The sequence below is a fragment of the Ammospiza caudacuta genome, chromosome 8, assembly GCF_027887145.1.
Source record: "Ammospiza caudacuta isolate bAmmCau1 chromosome 8, bAmmCau1.pri, whole genome shotgun sequence".
In the NCBI taxonomy this organism is placed as follows: domain Eukaryota; kingdom Metazoa; phylum Chordata; class Aves; order Passeriformes; family Passerellidae; genus Ammospiza; species Ammospiza caudacuta.
In genome coordinates, this window is record NC_080600.1 from 9,546,926 (window position 1) to 9,567,110 (window position 20,185).

Genomic DNA, 20,185 nt, shown 5'->3' on the forward strand with positions numbered 1-20,185 from the left:
GAGTGCAAGCACTATAAGTATACACCAATACCCTAAATAAAATACCAGCTTTCTCACTTTGATAATTAGGTTCCACTATGTATGATCTTGCTACCATATCAGGAAGGACCAGATTTAAAACACAACCAGTTTTTAGTGGAAATCCATTACTTTTTAAAAAGTAAACTGAACTCAAAGTACAATTTCTTTTCAGAGCTGATTTCTGAGAGGGCATCAGAGAGAGAAAACCAGCCCATGGGATGACAAAGTCCTAAAAATAATTGCTAACTAGTTCCTCTCCAACTACTACATGTCCTTTATACCCATTTGAAACAAGCAAGGCAGGAATTAGGTTTCTTTAGGTGTCTTAAAAATTATTAGATGTTCTTCTCTTCTCTGTACAAAGCTGAACAGCAGCCTGACAGTGAGACAGCAAAAACTGCTAGTAAATAAATTACATGCCCTGTATTGTGGATGCTATCTTCAATTGTTTGAAATGCAGCAGGATGAAAGCTCCCACATCAAATGCCTCAGTAATAAAGTCAAGAATAGTTGCCCTAAAATTAGGTACTGTTAATTTTTTCTACCTAGCTGCCAGATACAAATTTACAATGCAAACTCACTGTGAATACTAAGAGGTTCCCCTTTGTTCTTTATTCTGCACTACATGACTCAAAAAGAAAAAAACCAGCCCCAAATTAAAACCAAACCCACAATCACTGAATGGTTTGGGTTGCAAGGTGCCTTAAAGCTCATCCACTTACATCCCTCTGCCATGGGCTGGGACATTTTCCACCATCCCAGATTCCTCCTGTCCATCCCTTGGACACCTCCAGGGATGGGGCAGCCACAGCTTCTCTGGGCACCCTGTGCCTCACCACCCTCACAGGGAAGAATTTCTTCCTAACATCTCATTTAAACCTATTATCTCTCAGCATGAAGCCATTCCCCCTTGTCCTGCCACTACATGCCCTTATACAAAGTTCTTCTCCTGCTTTCTCGGAGCAGATGTGCAGAACTTCTCATTCAGCAAATCCAAAATAAATAAAAAGGAACTCTCAGTGCCCTCTAGCCAAGCCAGCATTCCAGGTGTTCCCCAGCCAAGTCAGGCTGTGGGACAAATGCAGCCTGAGGAGCAGTGAAGGGCAATCCCCTGCTGCTGGGCAGAGCTCTCCTCCTTCCCTCGGGCTCTGCACTGCAGTGAAAGCAGAAAGCACCTGCCAGGAGGGGCAGCTCAGCTTGGCCAAGGATCATCTGCCACTCTGAGTGTGCACTGTCCTCTAACTCAAGCATCCCAATGCACACAAGTCAGCCCAGAACACTGAAAAATGCAGCTGGAATTCTTTTTACATCTCAGATTTCCAACTCCAACAGCAATCTGAATTTTGAGAAAAAATTAAGTAAACATTTCTCCAGTATCCACAAGAAATCCACATTTCTCAGGGTTATACTCTCTCTCAAATAAGAATATGATCACCTTTCAAGAGGCAGCAGAAAGTATTTTAAAGAGGCAATATTACCCACTGAGACAAGAGTATGACCTACAGAGGGCAATAAAAATTATGTAGTATTAGAGGACAAGGCACTGAAACAAAATGAACTGAAATAGTGATTAATTTATGATACCCAAGGTATGAAGCAAATTAAGATTTGTAGAAGAATGTGGGTGGCTGATGAGCTTAATTTGTGTTGGAGACTGACAAGGGATATTTTATATAATTATTTATCAAATGGCTCCCTTGCTTGTTACTTCTTGGTATTACAAAGTGCTCTCAAGATTTCTGGAGAATAAACTGACTGAACAGCCAGAGTGTGGTTTTTAGAATCCAACAACAAATGGTTTGATATGAAAAGGAGACAGATCCATCCACACTGTAAAAAAAAAGCCCAGGGAAGATCCCACACTATGAATCCTCTATAAAGGATCTAGAAAGCCAGAGTATATCTTAATAGGAAATGAAGGCAATGCTTCCTAGCCTCTTCACTCAACTACAAACACACACAAAAAAACCCCAAAATAGATGTGTGTGCCTACTATTCTCTTTCTCACCCTTGTGTTTTCTAGAGGAACTTTACACAATGGCAGGAATTCCATGAACATGGGAACTAATGAAGCTTGATTGTCAAAGGCTGGGGTGACTCAATAGCTTTTCACCTGGGATGTATTGCAAGTGCCAAAGGAGGTTTAGGCTTTAATACACAGGGGAAAAAAAAAAACAACAAACAAACAAAAAAAAACCCCAAACCACTAAAAGAGATACAGAATTAGACATAATTGGAACATATTCTTCAGCTGGAAGTTGTATAGTATTTGTAGGGCTCTCTAATTTCAAGTAAACAGTTCTCTGTGATGGGAGTTCTGCCCATGACTAAGGCAGGTGCCACATCCCCTTCACATGTGAACACTCTGTTGTCAGAGGATAGAGCTCACCACTTCCCTTTGGCACCATCCCACTTATTTTAAGAAGAATTTCAGCAACCTGGTTTCTTTGAAACTTATCTTACTATCCAATGTGGCTGCAATTGAAAAATAGGTTCAAAATTATTAGTGGGATTAATGCTTTAAGAGAATGTGATAGCATGAGCTTCATTTACTTAGAAAAGCAGAGGTGATACAGTTTTCCTGATGGAGTTAGAAAACATAATGTAAAAATTACACAGTATTCCAGCAGGTATTATATCATTTTAGCAATCTTCTGTAAAAATGAGAATCTGGATTTCATAATACCAGGATTTTCAAAATGTTTGTGACCACAGTGTATGCTTTCTGAAGGGTGAGCTGGGAAAGAACACATACACAAAAAAGGCAATATCAGCAAATACAGTAACAAAATCAGTCACAAAATAGATTTCCACAACAAAGTCCTTCCAAGTTACTCATATATTCCATATTGCCTTCAGCAGTCTCATTCTCCTTAGTGAATACACCTCAGAATAAAATATTCAAATGATAAAAATACTGCTGCTCAAACACCAGGTCAGCTCATAAAACATAGTGCAAGTATTTTTGATTTACTGTTACACCATATTTTGAGATGCAACACATCAACAAAAAAAAAAACAAACAACCAAACATAGTCAGTCTGAGCCTGGTGATGGGAATATTTTACCTTTTGCTTCCGAGAGCTGCTTAGCATATCCAGACTCTAAACTGTTTAACGCAGCCTGCAAACCTGTAACCTAATTTTAAAAAGAGATAAGAACAAGAGGAAGAAATATGAAAATATTACTTTTGAAGTGTCTGTTCACAACACACAGAATTTATGCTGGTATACTTCATTAATTCCATCTATATTTTTATATAGTCCATCTATAATTTTTAAATCTTGGTTGTTGTCTCTAAGTTATGAACATAACTCCTAATTCAAGATTTGGAAAGATAATGCAATAGAACACAAGCCATCCAAAATCTCTCAAAACATTTTACAACTCTATTAAACAATGCAGACATACAGAATACCAGGGTTCTGACTACACCAGCAACTTTTAGAACTGCTGTCACTGCACTGAGCTCAAATTTAATGGCACAATAGGACTTACAGCTTCATCACAACAAAATGTCACAAAATATGGTGTTACGCATTACAAAAAACTCATTGCTCTGGAATGAATACAGTTCATAACTGCAGAGGTCCTAAACTATAAATATAAATATAAATATAAATATAAATATAAATATAAATATAAATATAAATATAAATATAAATATAAATATAAATATAAATATAAATACATATATAGATATAGATATAAATATAAATTATAATTGTAAATATAAATATAACTATAAATATAAATATAAATATAAATATAAATGTAAATGTAAATATAAATATAAATATGGGTGTGTGTGTGTATATATGTATATACACATATATGTGTGTGTGTGCATATACATATATGTATATATGTGCCCCCAAAATTACACAGCATTGGAAATGTTCCATGTTTTGTACTCCTGATTCAGCAGAACTCCACATGGGCTATGGGCATAAATTTCCTTTTTCTTTAGGGCATTTTCTTTCCTTATTGAAATTTTAAACCTCTCATCCTCACTGTTTTATACGTAGGCTCTGAGGTGGCTAGAGAAAAACTGGAGGCAGAGGAAAGGAGGGAATGAGAGATGAAGACTCTCAGAAGCAGCTGTGAGCATGGTAAATTTATTTCATTTTACACACATATAATTGATGCTACTGCTCAAACAATTGCAGGAATATAATTGTATAAAATATATTGATATAAAATGTAATTTGGGTATGGTTTTTTCTTCTTTTTTCCCTACTTCTTTCCTTAAACACATGCCCTGTAATTTTCTGTGATTCCCTCCTTCCTGTGCTCATACTGCTTCCTGTCAAAAGGGCAGAATATCTTGTATACATCAGGTAAGATTGGAGAAGAAAAAAATGTTGAAATATTCCACTCAAGACAGAAAAAATGTCTCTGATCTCTTAATGTATTTTTTTAATAAACTAGCAGGTCACTCCTGGGTATATTTAGGAAAATAATAAAATAATTGATAGTAATAAAAGAAGTTAAAATAAGCTTCTTCCAAAGGCATAGATGGAAGCAGGGGAAATGTGTGTGAATATCACACTGCTGCACACTGCTGGCTCACGTAGAGCTGCACTGAGCAAGCACACACAGACATCTATGACTCTGTGGCACCATGTTTCACACACTTTTACTGCTAATATTTCACCAAACCATGAAACTCACAAAATACTCTGCTTCAGAATACTGCATAAGCTTTACCAGAAATATCCTGTGTATTTTACCAAAGTAAAAACCAGAAGTTTCCCTACAGCTGTGCAAGTGGTATTCACTACATTTTTACCTGCCCCATTGCCTTGTCTCTCTCCAAACTGGTTAACATTTTCTGTGTCAGTGAATTCTGGTACTTTTCTGACATCTGCTTCAGCATTGGCTCATAGGATGCATAATGTGCCTTCAGCCTGTGAGCAAGACGAGGAAAAATTATTCCTCACAGATGAGTTAAATCAGAGATTTATATCTGCATAACTTTTCCCCTCCCCAAACAAATGAGCAAAATTACCAAAAGGTCAACACAGAGGAGACAGCAAAGCTGTTTAGTATGGAACTAACCAACTGCAATACCACAACAAAGGAGGAAAAAAAAAAGTTAGATGAATGAATAAGAGGATTCACAGCTTGTTTGGTCACATCTTAAAACAACCCATCCAATTTTGTCCTTTTGTTAATCCTTCATACGCATACTGCACATTAATTTTGGCTAATTTGTTTTCTTACAGATGGATTGTATTTCACTGGAAGAAAGAGAACTACAGCTGTTATCTGACTACCAAATAAAATCCTCATCTGGACAAACCAGTCATAATATAATTCTGATTCTTTCTTCACTGCACATTACACAGTGAATATTTATGTACTTTAATTCTCAGACAAACTAAGATTCAGACAAAAAAATACGTGACACCACCAGCTCCGGAACCACTGCATCCTGCAAAATGCTGAGTCACAGAGGAGAAATCAGTGCAGAGTGCTCCCCTGCATCAGCATGTATGCATTCCAAGGGTGGGGATGTAGAGCACAGAGCTGCTATTACATGCACTGATGGATACCAATACCAGCAAAACTCAGGGAACTGACTGGAGCTGCAGATGTAAGCCTCTCCCCAGTGTTATTTTCAAACATGTGCAAAGAAAAGATTCTAACTCAGCTCCTATTTAGAAATTAAATCACTATAACTCAGTAGCAATGGACTGGTTTGGGCATATCTGCAACCAAAGTAATATAGCAAGTTTCTTATTCAGAGTTCAAGATGACAGAAAAATGCCAGCTATGAGAATCAGGAATGCAAAGGTTCTGAACTTGGTGCGATACCAGTTACCCTTAAAACAGGCAAAAACAGAAATCACCATCTATTTATAGCAAAATATCTGGGCAAAAAAAGCCTTTTTTTTCCCCAACTATTAGAAATACTATATCTTTGTTTTGTTGCAATTAATGCACATTGCATCAGAGAAAATCCACCAAAAATAAATCATTGGAAATTTTTTGATCTGTGTGGCACGATGGTCACATGGAGCTGCTGTTCACCAGGACATACCAAAATGCAGCTAGACTCACCTCAGATTCCTTATTGTTACCTCATTAACAGGCTACAATTCAAAACATATTTAATGCTACATGTATAACAACTAATATTAATTTTGTACCTTTTCAAGTCACAAACCAGCCTGTTTTTCTCCTGGAGCACTCGCTTATGATGCATTCGATGGAAGTCTCGTTCTTTCTCCATTTTTAGGAGAGCCTCTTCTACTTTACTGTGTGCAAAAACATAAAATGCAGGGCAGCACTGTTAGTCTCTCCTCTTCTGAACTGCATCACGGTATGCTGACTACATATGGAATTAATTTTCAGATCTTGGTAGTACAATTTGTGCTGGAGAACATGTACTTTTGAGGTCTTTTTGCTGCCACCTGAGGCTCAAATTCATGGGTACTTTTCCATTTCTCCCAGATCCTTCACACAGAATCCCTTAGGATTCTTTCATTATAAATCTCAGAGTTGAGGTCAACATTATGTTAAGCACAAGGAGTCTCATGGAGATACAAAAAACAATCCTCTTGTTTAAAATCCTGTGTAAAAGCATATTGATAATACTGATAATAGACTGAAAACACTGATTTTTAAAAAATATTAACATCACATTTGTATTGTTGCCTTGCAGATTAATTTGGAGAGCCTTCTGGAAAAAATTGGGCCAAAAATGTTTTAGGCTCTCTTCAATCATGATTATAACCTGTCCCAAGGTGTTCCCTGGATGTGAGAGCAGGCAGCAAAAGGACTCTGTTTTAAAATTAATTGTAAATAAACTGATAACCTGTTATTCTCTGAGCATATTCTACACACAGCCATGGGACACCCTGAGATGCTCTGCTCCATAAACTTCAAAAGAAAATACTCTACATATATTCAGTACATCTTCTCCTTGTCTTTATTGATATGGATTTGGCAGGAAAGATTAGTAGATGAATTGTTTAATTGCAAAGGAAGCTTGAAATTAACTTGCACTGAAATTAGATATTTGCTTCTTGCAGAAATAAAGCTAATTTCCTCTGCAAACAGAGCTGAAGAATTAGGTAAAACCAAAATGAAAACTGAGTATGCCAAAATCAGAGGTCCAGGACGAAGATCCATAACTGCCAGTGCATTGTATTTAATAATTTAAAATATAAAACATTTACTAATATAAATAATTGATATTTGCTGCACATGCAAGCACTCTGTGTGTTACCTATACAAACTACCACAGTGACACAGGTATATTTCTGTGTGAATTGGTGCTTGTAGCACAGGCTGAAGGAGTGCCCATAGTTACCCTGAGTAACCATAAATTTACTGGATCTTTTTCCTGATATTTACAGAATTCCTCTTGGATATTTCCATATTGCCCCATTCTGCCTCTAGAGGACTGACTGCAAGGAGTAAATAAGCTTTGGGCCTTTGTCTCACCCAGCCAGCCCAGAACTCAAAGGCAGAACCACAGACATCCCAAACTGTAACCTCCAGGACATTTATAATCACCTGGATAGGGAAGTATTGCTATATTTTTAAAGAAAATAACAAGTTACAGCATAGCCAAATTTGACACATGAAAGTCTTTCAAACCTGGCTGTAAGGAAACTGAGATGCTCAGATGTTAGGTTTTAAGAGTACTTCTATTTCACACATCAATAAAACTGCGTGGTGAAATACAAAGTCTCTTCTTCCTCTTCTCCTTTGACATTCTTTCTGTTACATTCTCTGTGACATTCTTTCTGTGTACATTCTTTCTGTTTTCAACATATCTTCCCTTCAACTTGCCAAGTCAAGTGACCATATTTCCTATTTCCTTCCTTTCCAGTGAATTCATGGCAGCAGCTCTGGGTGAAAGCTGCCCTGGCACTGGAGGGCACACACATCCTGCTGTGTGCACACACACCTTGAGCTGTCAAACACAGCAACTCCAGCCCACATTAATGATTCTGCTCAGGCTTCTGCCAGCATTTGAGAGGTAAATGAATCAGTGGTCTCGGGATAGTTCTGGGAAACAACTCCTCATGACACCGGGCTCAAAATCTGACTTGCCTTAAAGTCAGAATGCAAACCCTGCCCCTTAGAGCTCAGCAGATGGTTTGTTCTGAGCACAAAAGGTGTTGCTACAGCCATAGAAAAGCCAATATCCATTTCTTTTAGGGAAGATATATGTCAAAGTCTGCAGGTCTGTCCATTTAAACTTCTCTCAAGCAAGTACTTGTGTTAAAATAGCAGCAGAGGGCAGGGTGCAACAAACCCAAGCAGGGATTTTCAGAGGCAAGTTACGAGCCCTGATCCCTCTGAATTTAAATTGGACTACATTCCCTGAGATGCTGCAAGTTGTAGCCCTAAAATTTTAATTGAAATAAAGACAGTCTTAGAAAGCATATACTTTCAGGCTTTTACTCTATCTAGTTTACATGGCACTTAGCAGCAAAGATGCACAATATTGCATATGTTATGCACCATATTTAAAAGCACCATGTAATTAAACAGCTGCACTTAAATGTCACAGACATGTTTTATGAAAAGTCCTTTCCTTAGGATTTTTTCCTCCTGAGAAGCTGAGAGGCCTCAGAAACAAAATGTAAACAGTGATTATCTGCTGGAATACAAGAGGTGGGTCTGTGATTGGTCTCATGTGGTTGTTTCTAATTAATGGCCAATCACAGCCCAGCTGTCCAGACTGTCTCGGTCAGTCACAAGCCTTTGTTATCACTCTTTTCTATTCTTAGCTAGCCTTCTGATTAAATCCTTTCTTCTATTCTTTTAGTATAGTTTTAATATAATATATATCATAAAATAATAAATCAGCCTTCTGAAACATGGAGTCAACAATCTCATCTCTTCCCTCATCCTAAGACCCCTGCGAACACCACCACATTTAAATATGGTGCATAACACAAAAAGTGTGCACTTTTATTTTTTCCATGGTGTAAGTGGAAAAATGTGCGCAGGAACAGTTAGATTTTGGTACAGAAACAGGAGCTGAACTGAGAATTTTGTTGCTAATGTCACTAACCAAAATAATAAATACGACTTCCAGGATTACTTTGTATATTGACCCTTACTTTGGCTGTAATCTGGGTGTGTATTTGTGAGCATGCTTACAAAAAGGAAAGAAAGGTACCTGAAAATATTTACGCTTCCTAACTGATGAACTCAACCACATACCTCAGGCAAAAGCTTGATACAACTTTGATTCCATCTACATAAGAAATTCCTAAACTTTTAAAGAACTTTTAAATATTAGAGTTCACAGTCCCCATGACCAATACAACCTTACCCTGACACATCTGTCTGACTGCACATGTTCAAATAAACAGGCAACAGACAGGGTCTGGCCAAAGGAAAACACAAAAATATCTGGTATTCAAAAGATTTTATGTCATCAGATAGGCAGAATTTAACATGGCTATGAAACTGCAATCTATTTTCAGTTCAGAAAAATGTTACCAGAATATTAAGTGACCAGACAGCACCTGATGAATTAGAATTAACTAGTCTCATTTTTAACAGTTAACAATTTTCAGTGTTATTTACAAATTTTTCCTGCATATTGGGAGGAAAGCCCATGCTTCCATTAGGGAAATACTCAGCAGATAACAACATCCCTTAGAAAATCAAGATAAAAAAAGGGAGCACATTTGAGGTAATGTCACATGGCAAACCAATGTAAATTCAGTTTTGCTTCCTGTCACCACAGAATGGTCATTTTTAGAAATAATTTTTCAGTAAAGATTAGAAGTGTATCTAAACCTTAAGGTAATAACTATACTAGTTTTGGAGTAAAAGGATTATGCTGATATTTAGTTCTTTTAATGTATGCAGAGAGATCAAGATGCCTTCAGACATTGCACAAGCTATAAAAAATACATGCTCACCATACAGAGGAAATGAAGCTAACTGTAATTTTCTCTTTAAATAATGAAACACCACAGTGAAATCTAACCAACAGCCTGCAATCTACTCAATTTGCCCCCCTGCTTGCAAGCAATCATGTAAATACTGTATTAAAATACCCAAAATACAATTACAGTTAGCTTCTAGACATTAAATGTCTTCCACCAATTGCTAAACAACATTAAAGCAGGAGGTAATTGGTTTAGAGTAATTTACCCTGGGCCCCCATACTGCCTAAGTCCCAAATAACATCTCTTTTCTGCAAGATGGCCGTCAGGACTACCAAGCTCAGAAATACCAGATGTAATTAAAAGCTTTCCTCAAAAACATTTCACAGCACTGCAGCTCTCAATCAGTGTTTTCTGAGTAATCCACAGAGTAAAATACAGGACTTTGCTTGATCACAAATCCTTGGTTTCTAACCAGTCAAATCAGCATTTTTCCTGTGCACTCAGGCACTCTGCTTTCTGAGTCATTCTCTCTGAAAACCTGAAAACCCACGTTGTCCTCCAGGTAATTTTGGCTCCAGCTGGAATATTTACTTCATTCTCTCTGAAAACCTGAAAACCCACGTTGTCCTCCAGGTAATTTTGGCTCCTGCTGGAATATTTACTTTACCACAGCAAAAGCAGTGATTCAAGTTACTGAATGTATGAACAAGAAAAAATGCTGTTAGTAGTCACTACACTAAATGGATTTAGTACAGAGTTTATGACCAGTGTTTATCCAAAAGGCATAAAAGAACACTCTAGCCCAGTACAGCAAAAATGCTCAATTTCACACATTGCAATTATTCCAGAAGCAGTATTGGTTAAATTAATTAATTATTCAGAACAAAGTATATGAAATGAATGTCACAAATACTAAACTTTTAACATTAGTATCAGTGAGATCTTTGAAAGTTATTTGAAATGAAAAGGCTGGAAAGTGCAGTAGTGACAGAGTACTGTTGGCACAAACCAAGTTTTACACCTGTGTCATTCCAGTAACAGCTGACAGACCATGGAAATAAAGCTCTCCCTGCAACTGGACAAAGGAGGGGTCTGGTTTCAGCAGTGTTTTCACAAAGCACATGCAGAATACCTGCAGGGTGTAACAGCAAACACCAGTGAACAGCTGTGCTCACACAGAATCTGTGTCTCAGAACTGCCCTGAATCTCAGAGCCCTCTGTGCAACACCAAACCAGTGATGTGACCCATTTGTTTGCCACCACAATGTTGCTGCTTTAGGTTCCAACAAACAACAGAATGGGAAAAAGTAGGGCCCAGTTTCAGTTTGTAGATTGAACTTGAGTGTTTGGATTTTATCTAACAGGGAGCCTGGAGCAACCCAATATACCAGCACTCCTTTCCCTCTCCTGCTTGCACATTATCATGTTATCTTTAAGCCTTTTAGCCAGACAGCTGCTGTAAAAACTTTTCTGGCACCCTATGGAGTAACAAGATATTCTTGTGGGAAAAAAATCCCAGTTCATTCAGACTGTGGTGAAATGAGTTTGAGCTTTATATTGTTAAATAATCATGCAGCAATACAACAAACCCAGGAAAACTCTTATCATGTCATAATCCACTCAGGTTATGTTGTTACAGCACATTCTGCTATATAGGAGGGGTGAAGAGGGGGAGGAAGAGAGAAAAAAGGTGGGGGAAAAAAAGGAAAATAAAGCTCTTTGAATTTAGTACTGTCAAGGATAAGTTTCATGAGGGCCACATTTTGTCCTTCCTTCTTTTACTCTGCATGACTGCTTCTTACTCTCCCCCACTCATATGAGATACAATCTTTGAGTACCCATTGTCCAAAGAAGCTGCAGATTAAAAAAGGAAATGTTTTCTCTATGGTCTGTCTCCTCATGTATTGTATTTAGACTACACAGATCTGACTTGATTGTTGCCACTGTTTATTAAACTACTTGACTGTGGCCAATTAATTCATTAATTTAAAATGTAATAAATCATTACAATCAGAAAATAATTTAATTACTATTATCAGCAGCAATGATTATTTAACATCTGAATAATTTTGGTTTTTTTCATAGAAAGGAACAACCTAAATGAAAATTAGCAACTTCAGCAATCCTGAGGAAAATCAGAGATGGAATTAAACTTTACAGTTCCATGTCTGGAAACCACACATTGGCAAACCTGAAGTGAGTGCATCATTAGCCCTCAGAGTGCATCCTCAATGAACACACACAAGTGCAAACACACCATTCCCCAGAAAAGGCCATGTGCCATGGGCTCATTACTACATCTCTCCATTTTATAGGCTAAGTGTTTTACTTCTCTTGACTGAAGTACTGCAGACTTGTAGAATAAACTACTACAATGTACCCACCAGTATAATCAATGATGGTAATTTACACTGACACACCATTACCACTAGGCCCAGAGTGATAGATTTTTTGTAATTAAAAAAATGAAGAATAAATATATAGTGATTTTTTCCCCCATGCTGAAGGTTTGTGGTAGCTGTAATTTATAGTACTGTAACACAAAATGCACATAATTTATTTTTTAGTTCTACCTATTAGGCTCTCATGATTCTCTGTAGTAATTTGTTATGATTACTGGATACTGAAAATTATTTTTGGCCTAGTAAATACAAATAAAAGAAATTAAGATTTACATTTCCAACAGAACTCAGAAAAACTTTAACTTTAATTATAAATGTCACCTAGAAGCAAAAGTCTGTGCAGCCAGCATAACAAACAGGAACTTACTATTTTTCACTAAGTACTTGGGTTTATTTTACCTGGCCATCTACTACCATATGTAAAAGTTTCAATGAAATCAAATAACATACTTGACAGTTTGTCTGTAGTTTTCCAGATCTTTCTTCAGACTCAGATTCTCAGTCTCGAGCTGCTCATTGCGAGTGTACACGTCTGGAACCAGCCCAGCCTCATCAGCTCTTAACTCACCTCTCTCTATCAGCTCATACCTGGCAGAAAAGAAACAGATTTAATTTCTTTTATTGCACGTTTCCATTTCCTCACTTCACTCATGTTTCCCTTCTCATGCTACCCTTCTCATTTACCTAAACTAGAATCACAGCAATATTTACCATCTTAAAGCACTTAGAAATGCTTTTTGTTTCAACAGCATGATTATTGATAAATGATATTGGTGATTATTCTCTTCAGATTTCAGATCTGCTGCTTATATCCAGGTGTAGGAGATAGTGTTCAGTATGATTTTTATTTCTATTTACTTCTGTTCTTTTCATACTTCCTTATTATGTGGAAACAAAAAAGTGCACAGATTCAAGATATTTTTCACCTGAAAAGGCAAATAATGTTCATGTTGCTCCTTCTAGTGATATCCCACCCAAAACATCTTCCCAGCAGAGGGTTATGGTGTTTGTCTGATTTAGGTTGGTTACAGCTCCAAGCAGCCTCTGGTGAGCTGATGGCATGGCTGAGGTCTCACTCTCCTGTCTGTACTGCATTCCTAGGTTTTACTGACATATCACCAAAAGATGGACAGTCCTAAAATAGGATCCTGAATGAGCAGATGGAGCTGTAGAAATTCTTGGGGTGCTACCCAGCATCCCAGGCTGCTTCAGATACTTTTAATTTTTAAATCCAAGTCAGTCTGTGCAAGTATTGAACTAAAGCAACCTTCAGCCTTCTGCATCATGGAATCAAGTGTTCTCAGGGGCTGGTAAAATAGGTAAATATTGGTAAATATAATTAATAAGGAGAGGGAAAATAAACAGGAAGGAAATAAGACATATCCCTAGGTGAGCTCTGTGTTCCATGTTGAAGATAGCTCAGAATAATTCATCCCTATTATCTGCATCTAGAGTCCTCAAGAAAAAACCCCAAAACAACAATGTATTTATTTCACATGTATTTGAGCATGTGAGATAAAAAGGACGGTGAGTATATACAAATGCTATTTGAACAAGAATATTTGTTCCTGCTTTTTATTTAAGCCATTTAGAAGAAAGGGAGAAAAGAATTGTTTAATGTGAAGTACTGTGTTGTGTGTCCTGACTCTTATGAACAATACACATTTTAGAATGAAAAGCAGCAGAATTTAACAGTGTGGTAGGGTAGTAAATTCACTGCTGTGAATTCTTAATGATGGAAGATGTTCTTGGTGGGACATCATTAAAAGGAGCAACATGAAAATTATTTGCCTTTTCAGGTGAAAAACATCTTGAATCTGTGCATTTTTTTGTTTCCAAGTAATAAGGAAGTATGAAAAGAACAGAAATAAATACAAATAAAAGCATACTGAACACTATCTCCTACACCTGGATATAAGCAGCAGATCTGAAATCTGAAGACAGTAATCCCCAGTATCATTCATCAATAATCATGCTGCTGAAACAAAAAGCATTTCTAAAAAAAAAGCAAACTTTACTTAACATCCTCCAAAAAAATTAAAGTGAATGTAACTATCTCTGTCCAAATGACTTCCTACAGTCAGCTACATATTGGCATTCTGAGGATGCTTCTTGGAATGCTCATCCCTCTGAATTAAGCTGTCACATTCACCACCAGTAGATGAAAAGTTTTTGAAAAATTAATCTGAATATGTCCACAGTAAAATTCATTCTACCATCACTTTATTTTCTTAAGTAAATTAATGTAGGAACAGGCTTTAACACTAAGAAAGAAGCTTGAGGTTTTTTTTCTTTCCATCACACAGTGACTGATGCACAGGTACAATTCCTATCAGAAATACTGCAGATAAGGGCAGCCTCATGGCAGAAATTCACAACTCTAGCTAGAGTTGTACTCCTTCTCTTGCTGGAAATATTTCTCCACTGAATGCCCTAACTACACTTCATGAAAATTACCAAGTCTCTGCACAGACTCATCAAACATGGATAATTGATGCACCTCAACTCCAGCAGAGCTCAAAATTCTGACAGACAATTTACATGAAACACAATTAATACCAATAAATTCACTGTAAGAACAGGACTGAAAGTGAATGTTTTTGTGCATGTAGCAGAAATGGGAAACCACCCACCAAATAGCACTGAGAAATCTCATTATCTTTCATCAGCCTGGTCCTGGAAATCTCACAGACCTCCTCCATACTGAGCTGACTGCCAAACAGCTGCTCTTCCACTTCTTTCATTGCACATGGAAATTAAATTAGTTCCATGCACACACAGGTATTTTACTAAGCTTTTCAGAGCTACTGAGTTATAATTCTTAAATCACTATTAAAAATTAACCAAGAATCTGGAAACCTGAGGAACAGATGGTTAACTGTGACTCTGCCATCAAAGCTCAGTGCAGACTGACTGAAAATAAAACATTATTACTGTATACTTTACATTATAATTCCTAGAACCTGGATTTCAAAGGAATCAAGGTGCACAGAGGCTCTGCAATGAACTGATAGCTCAGGATGACCTGGGCTCTCAGGATTAGGAGGGAGAGATTGGCAGATGCAGGAATTCACAGCTGATCTGCCTCTGCACTTCATACTTAAAAGCTGTCAATCCAGTATTTTCAATAAGCAACACAAGTCTTGTATAACAAATTAATGGAAAATGAGATAGTAAAAAAATAATTTAGCTGTAAAGTTCCTTAAAGTGTAATGGCAATAAAAAGTCTATGTGCAAAACAGCCTACATAATTTAAAAAAAAAAAAATCACACTGCAACTGTTATAAAATAATTTGTTACTTCATTGAAAATAAGAGTTTTGGCATAAAATAAACCATAATCAAATCATGCCATTTTATACAGCTGGGTAGAGTTATGCTGTTTTCCCAAACCCCAAAATAAACACAGACAATTTGGTCCAATTTAAGTGACCTTTAGATCTCAGACAGACAATCATTTCAAAGGCAGCCTTTTGATAAATTTTCTCTACGTTAATTAATTTCTCATTTTAAATTCCATTAGTACTTGATCACCACAGCATGAGAGCAAGAGTGTCATCCCAATACATAATGAGGAACCTGAGTACACTAATCTGCTCTCACTTTCATTAATATTGTAAATTATCCATTTCAAACCAACATGAAACATTTTGAAATAAGGTATTAATGCAGCAAGACTCTATACAGTAAGATTAGGTACTGACATGCTGAGCTCATTTGTAAAGCTACTGAAATTAAAAGTATTACTTATAGAGGAAAAATATATGTACAGCTAAGAATTTACAAGATAGGGGCCTGTTAAATCCTGCCCTTTCTGTTAAAAAGCTATTTGAATTTTGCCATTGATATAAATTCAGACTCTAAGTGCTTCAAAGAAAGCTGTAAGCTTCATAAAAAGGTCACTATTTATATCTGCCTAGTATTAATTATCTTTTAGCATAAAAACTATTAGAATTCAAACTTGATATCAGTACTCATATCAGTTCTTTTGTTGAGAAAGAAAACAGGAGTATCATGTTCCTTCTCCAAGGAATCATTTAAGTCCATCTTTATGCTATCAAAAAGCAAATCATTATTAATTCTAAAGGCAATGCTTGATTGATGAGTAAGACCAGAGCCTTGCAAATTCCAGAGCACAGATTCCGCACCTGAGAATATTTCTAAGAAAATTTACAAGCTTCAATGCTTTTGTATGAAAAAATAAGATGTTTCTAACTTTTTTCTAGTTTTCAAATTACATCATTTCAAGAGACTTTACTTAAAAAATAACCCTCTGAACTTCTCATGTTTGAAACTGAGAACAAGGTTAATCAGAGAGAGGTGTTTGCAGAATTTCTCCAACATAACCTGGTGGTTCAAAGCAAGTCTGTAACTTCATGTTACTCCAAAGTAATGCAGCTCTCCTCCAAAGCTTTGCAGCATTCCTGACATGTAATTTTTAATCAACAGTAAAAAAATTATACATCCTGCAGGATGTATGAAGAGAGTGGTGTATTTAAACAAAGTTGCACCTTTAAACTTGTGTATAAAGTATGGACAAAATCCCTGCAATCTACAAAAGCTCAAGAGTTTATTATTCTTATTATTATTGTATAAACTAAATCTTAAAAAATAAAAAAATCATATTTGTTAATTGCTGTACCAAAAATTACCAATTAATAAATATTATGACTATTCTACTTAAACCAGGGTTCTTCATTCTCACCAGGAATACATTTGTTTATTAAAATACTACATTTTTAAGAATGACTTGTACTCAGGAGAGTTTTCTGAAAAAATGTCCTGAAATACCAAAAATATTTGAATCCTGACCATCTAATTCCCAAAGCAACATGGACATTTAAATTATTTTACCATTCAGTCTGAAAGCAGTCAAGGGTTCTAGACATTCCCAATCTGACCAGGAAATTGCAGAAGAAGTCATCCATTGCTTGAGGTATGTCTGATATCAATTTCTCAGAATTCAGAACCGACAGAAATTCCTGAAATTAAATTTTGACAACTGTTAAAAGAGAAGTGTCATGATCATACTTTCTGGTTTTGAAGTTATCTGAAGTCACAGATTTACTGGAGTACAACTTGAATGTTCTCCTTGTCTTTACAGATCAGAACTGTAATCAGTGATCCTTCTAATGGCATGGTTTGTGAAAAGTTATAAAGAAATAATTCAAACACCCCTTATTTAAGCAGGTATTCCAAACCTGACATCATCTGGCAGAGCCTTGAAAGTATTAAAACTGATCTTTTGTCCCTGACCAGAGGAAAAGGCAGTCCTTATCTAATGAAGAATGTAGCTGTCCAAGGTGCCAGCAGAACAGCTTGTATGCTTTTTGTAATGGTGCATGCAGTGGAGGGACAGACAGAACTTCATTTCCATCCCCTGATCCCTTAGGAATAATCACAAAGATTAGGGGATGTTCCTCTCAGCATGCACTGCAGGAAGCTGCCAGACAGCACTGCTACAAGTGTTAGCAGAAGGTACACCAGGGCTTCATGTGCAGCTCCCCAGTGCCACCCAGACAGACAGACAGACAGCTCTGCAGACAGGGTCAGCTCGTGGGGCAAGCACATTGCCAAAAGCACAACCAACACAGAGCAGAGCGGTCCTGCTACAGAGAAAAATAGAAAAAAAACCCTTTCACAGCTTTCTGATGTGATGCAAATCTCCTCCCTTCACCCAACCCCACTCAGCACACAGCCTAGGAGAACTCAACATGCAAGGAGGTATGGGAAAAAAGGAAAATGTGACCCATTTGAGACTACTCTCCCACAAAAAGCATTTAAAGGCAATGAGATGAGACTGCCACAACTCAGCAGCCAAAGAGGTGGCCTTATTTCACTCAGATATCAAATGGATTGCAGTGATTTGACATTCCTAAATATGAGGGAATTGGCTTCTGGGAACTCCACGTGGGCACAGTGCCAAAATGGAGCTCAGCACACAGCTTAGTGTTTCTCTCCCATAGAGAATTCAACATGCAAGGAGGTATGCAAAATAAGGAATTACAACCCAGTCTGACACTACTTCTCCACAAAAAACATTTAAAGACAATATGAGAGAGACTGCCACAACTCAGCAGCTAAAGAGGTGGCCTTATTTCACTCAGATATCAAATGGATTGCAGTGACTTGACATTCCTAAATATGAGGGTCTTGGCTTTTGGGAACTCCACGTGGGCACAGTGCCAAAATGGAGCTGCTCCACAATGTATGACAAGCTACTGCACTGCACATGCTTCCTGGTGAGAGATTATAAAAAATATCACAAAACTGAGAAAACCCCACTGAGAGATTTATCAAGAGATGCTAAAGGCCATGACTGCAAATCATTTCCTCCACCATTTATAAAAGAATCTGTAAGGCCAGGCATTTCTGATAACTCCATTCATTTATGGCTTATTCATGCCCTTAGTGGCATCTCTCTCACCACGAGTGCATAAATTACCTGGAGATAAAGGCATTTCTCTTGATAAAATAAAAACACCGGAAAAATCTCTTGGCTATTTTGTATAACAGAGAAAATGTTGTCTTCAATCCAACCTACCTATTACAGCGGCCTGAGTGGGTCGCTGCTGGTGAGAGAGAGACGGTGAATCTTGTATCTTGATCAGAAGGCTGAATTTATTAATATATGATATATAATACATTATTACTATACTAATAGAATATAGAGAGAGGTTTGCAGAGCTGCTAGCTAAGCTAAGAATAGATAGAAAAGAATCCACAACAAAGTTGTGTCCAGGGACTCAGTCCCCTGGCTTGCACTGATGATTGGCCCTTAATTATAAACATAGAAAATGAGCCAATCAAGGTGAATCCTATTGCATTCCACAGCAGCTGATAATAATTGTTTACCTTCTCTTCGGGGGCCTCTGGCTCCCGAAGACACAGAAATATGAAAGAAAAGGATTTCTGTGGAGAAATGTCTGCGACACCTACCTACCTAACATAAGCCAAAAAGACTGTACATCTCTGATGGAGGCCTCATGACTAGTACAATATGCCAAGTGCAATGTAATATTTAGTATATTTTCATTACTAGAGCTCCAGTACATCAGGCAGGTCTAGTTTTTAATTGTGGCAATACAAGAAGCAAAGAGTACATGGGCAGACATGCAGCTGCATCCCTTGGCTTGCTTCTTTCTTCACTCCAAGTGAGGCAAATGTGCAATATTGTTGCTTGCAGTTTTCCAAACACATCTATAAAGGCAGGCTTTGGAAGAAGTGACACAGCTTGATTCTCTTAATAAATGGAAATTTGATAGGAATTCATTTCATCCATGCAGAAGAGAATTTATTAGTGAGATCCCAGCACTGAGCACCATGGATGCAAAGCTCAAGCAGGGAACAATACAGGGGGAAATTAATCCAGTCTAACAGGCACAGAATCACAACAGGACCTCAGGAAACCAGAACTGAATTTCCAGCACTTTGCCAGACTTTGGGAGTGATATCAAGCCAAACACTTCCTTCAGTTTCATTGTAATCTGTTGGCTGACTACCAACAGAAGAGCATAATGAGAATTTTACTGTATATATTTGCTTGTTTGGAAATGAGGAAAATACAATCAATTAACATCATGCAGACAGACATCCTATAGCAGTTGTATGAACAAAACCATCTTATTAAAAGAGCCTGACCATGGAGTCAAAATAAATTACATATTTGAGTTGTTAAGTATTTCTTTGTGTTAATTAAAATATTTTAAAAATTGTGGGTGTAAAGGTATTTACTATGACCAATGAAATAAATTAATTTCTAAGAGCTTAACTTTAGGAACTTCCATAGCACTTCTAAGAATTTCCATCCATTGAAGAAATACAACCACCAAATAAATTTATAAATTCTCTGGAAAACAAGGTAAGATGTTCTCAAAAATGTACTAAATTT

General features: G+C 37.1%; 1 protein-coding gene across 1 annotated transcript in view; it reads right to left on the reverse strand.

Annotated features, from left to right (window-relative positions):
- The window catches only part of SPAG16 (sperm associated antigen 16), a 391,289-nt gene that overhangs the window by 364,300 nt on the left and 6,804 nt on the right, over positions 1 to 20,185 (reverse strand). Inside the window, exons 4-8 of the mRNA XM_058809453.1 lie at positions 17,149 to 17,276; positions 12,746 to 12,883; positions 6,177 to 6,284; positions 4,814 to 4,931; positions 3,090 to 3,159 (exon numbers count right to left, since the gene is read on the reverse strand). Coding sequence (XP_058665436.1) covers positions 3,090 to 3,159; positions 4,814 to 4,931; positions 6,177 to 6,284; positions 12,746 to 12,883; positions 17,149 to 17,276 — 562 coding nt within the window. The remainder of the gene's footprint in view (positions 1 to 3,089; positions 3,160 to 4,813; positions 4,932 to 6,176; positions 6,285 to 12,745; positions 12,884 to 17,148; positions 17,277 to 20,185) is intronic.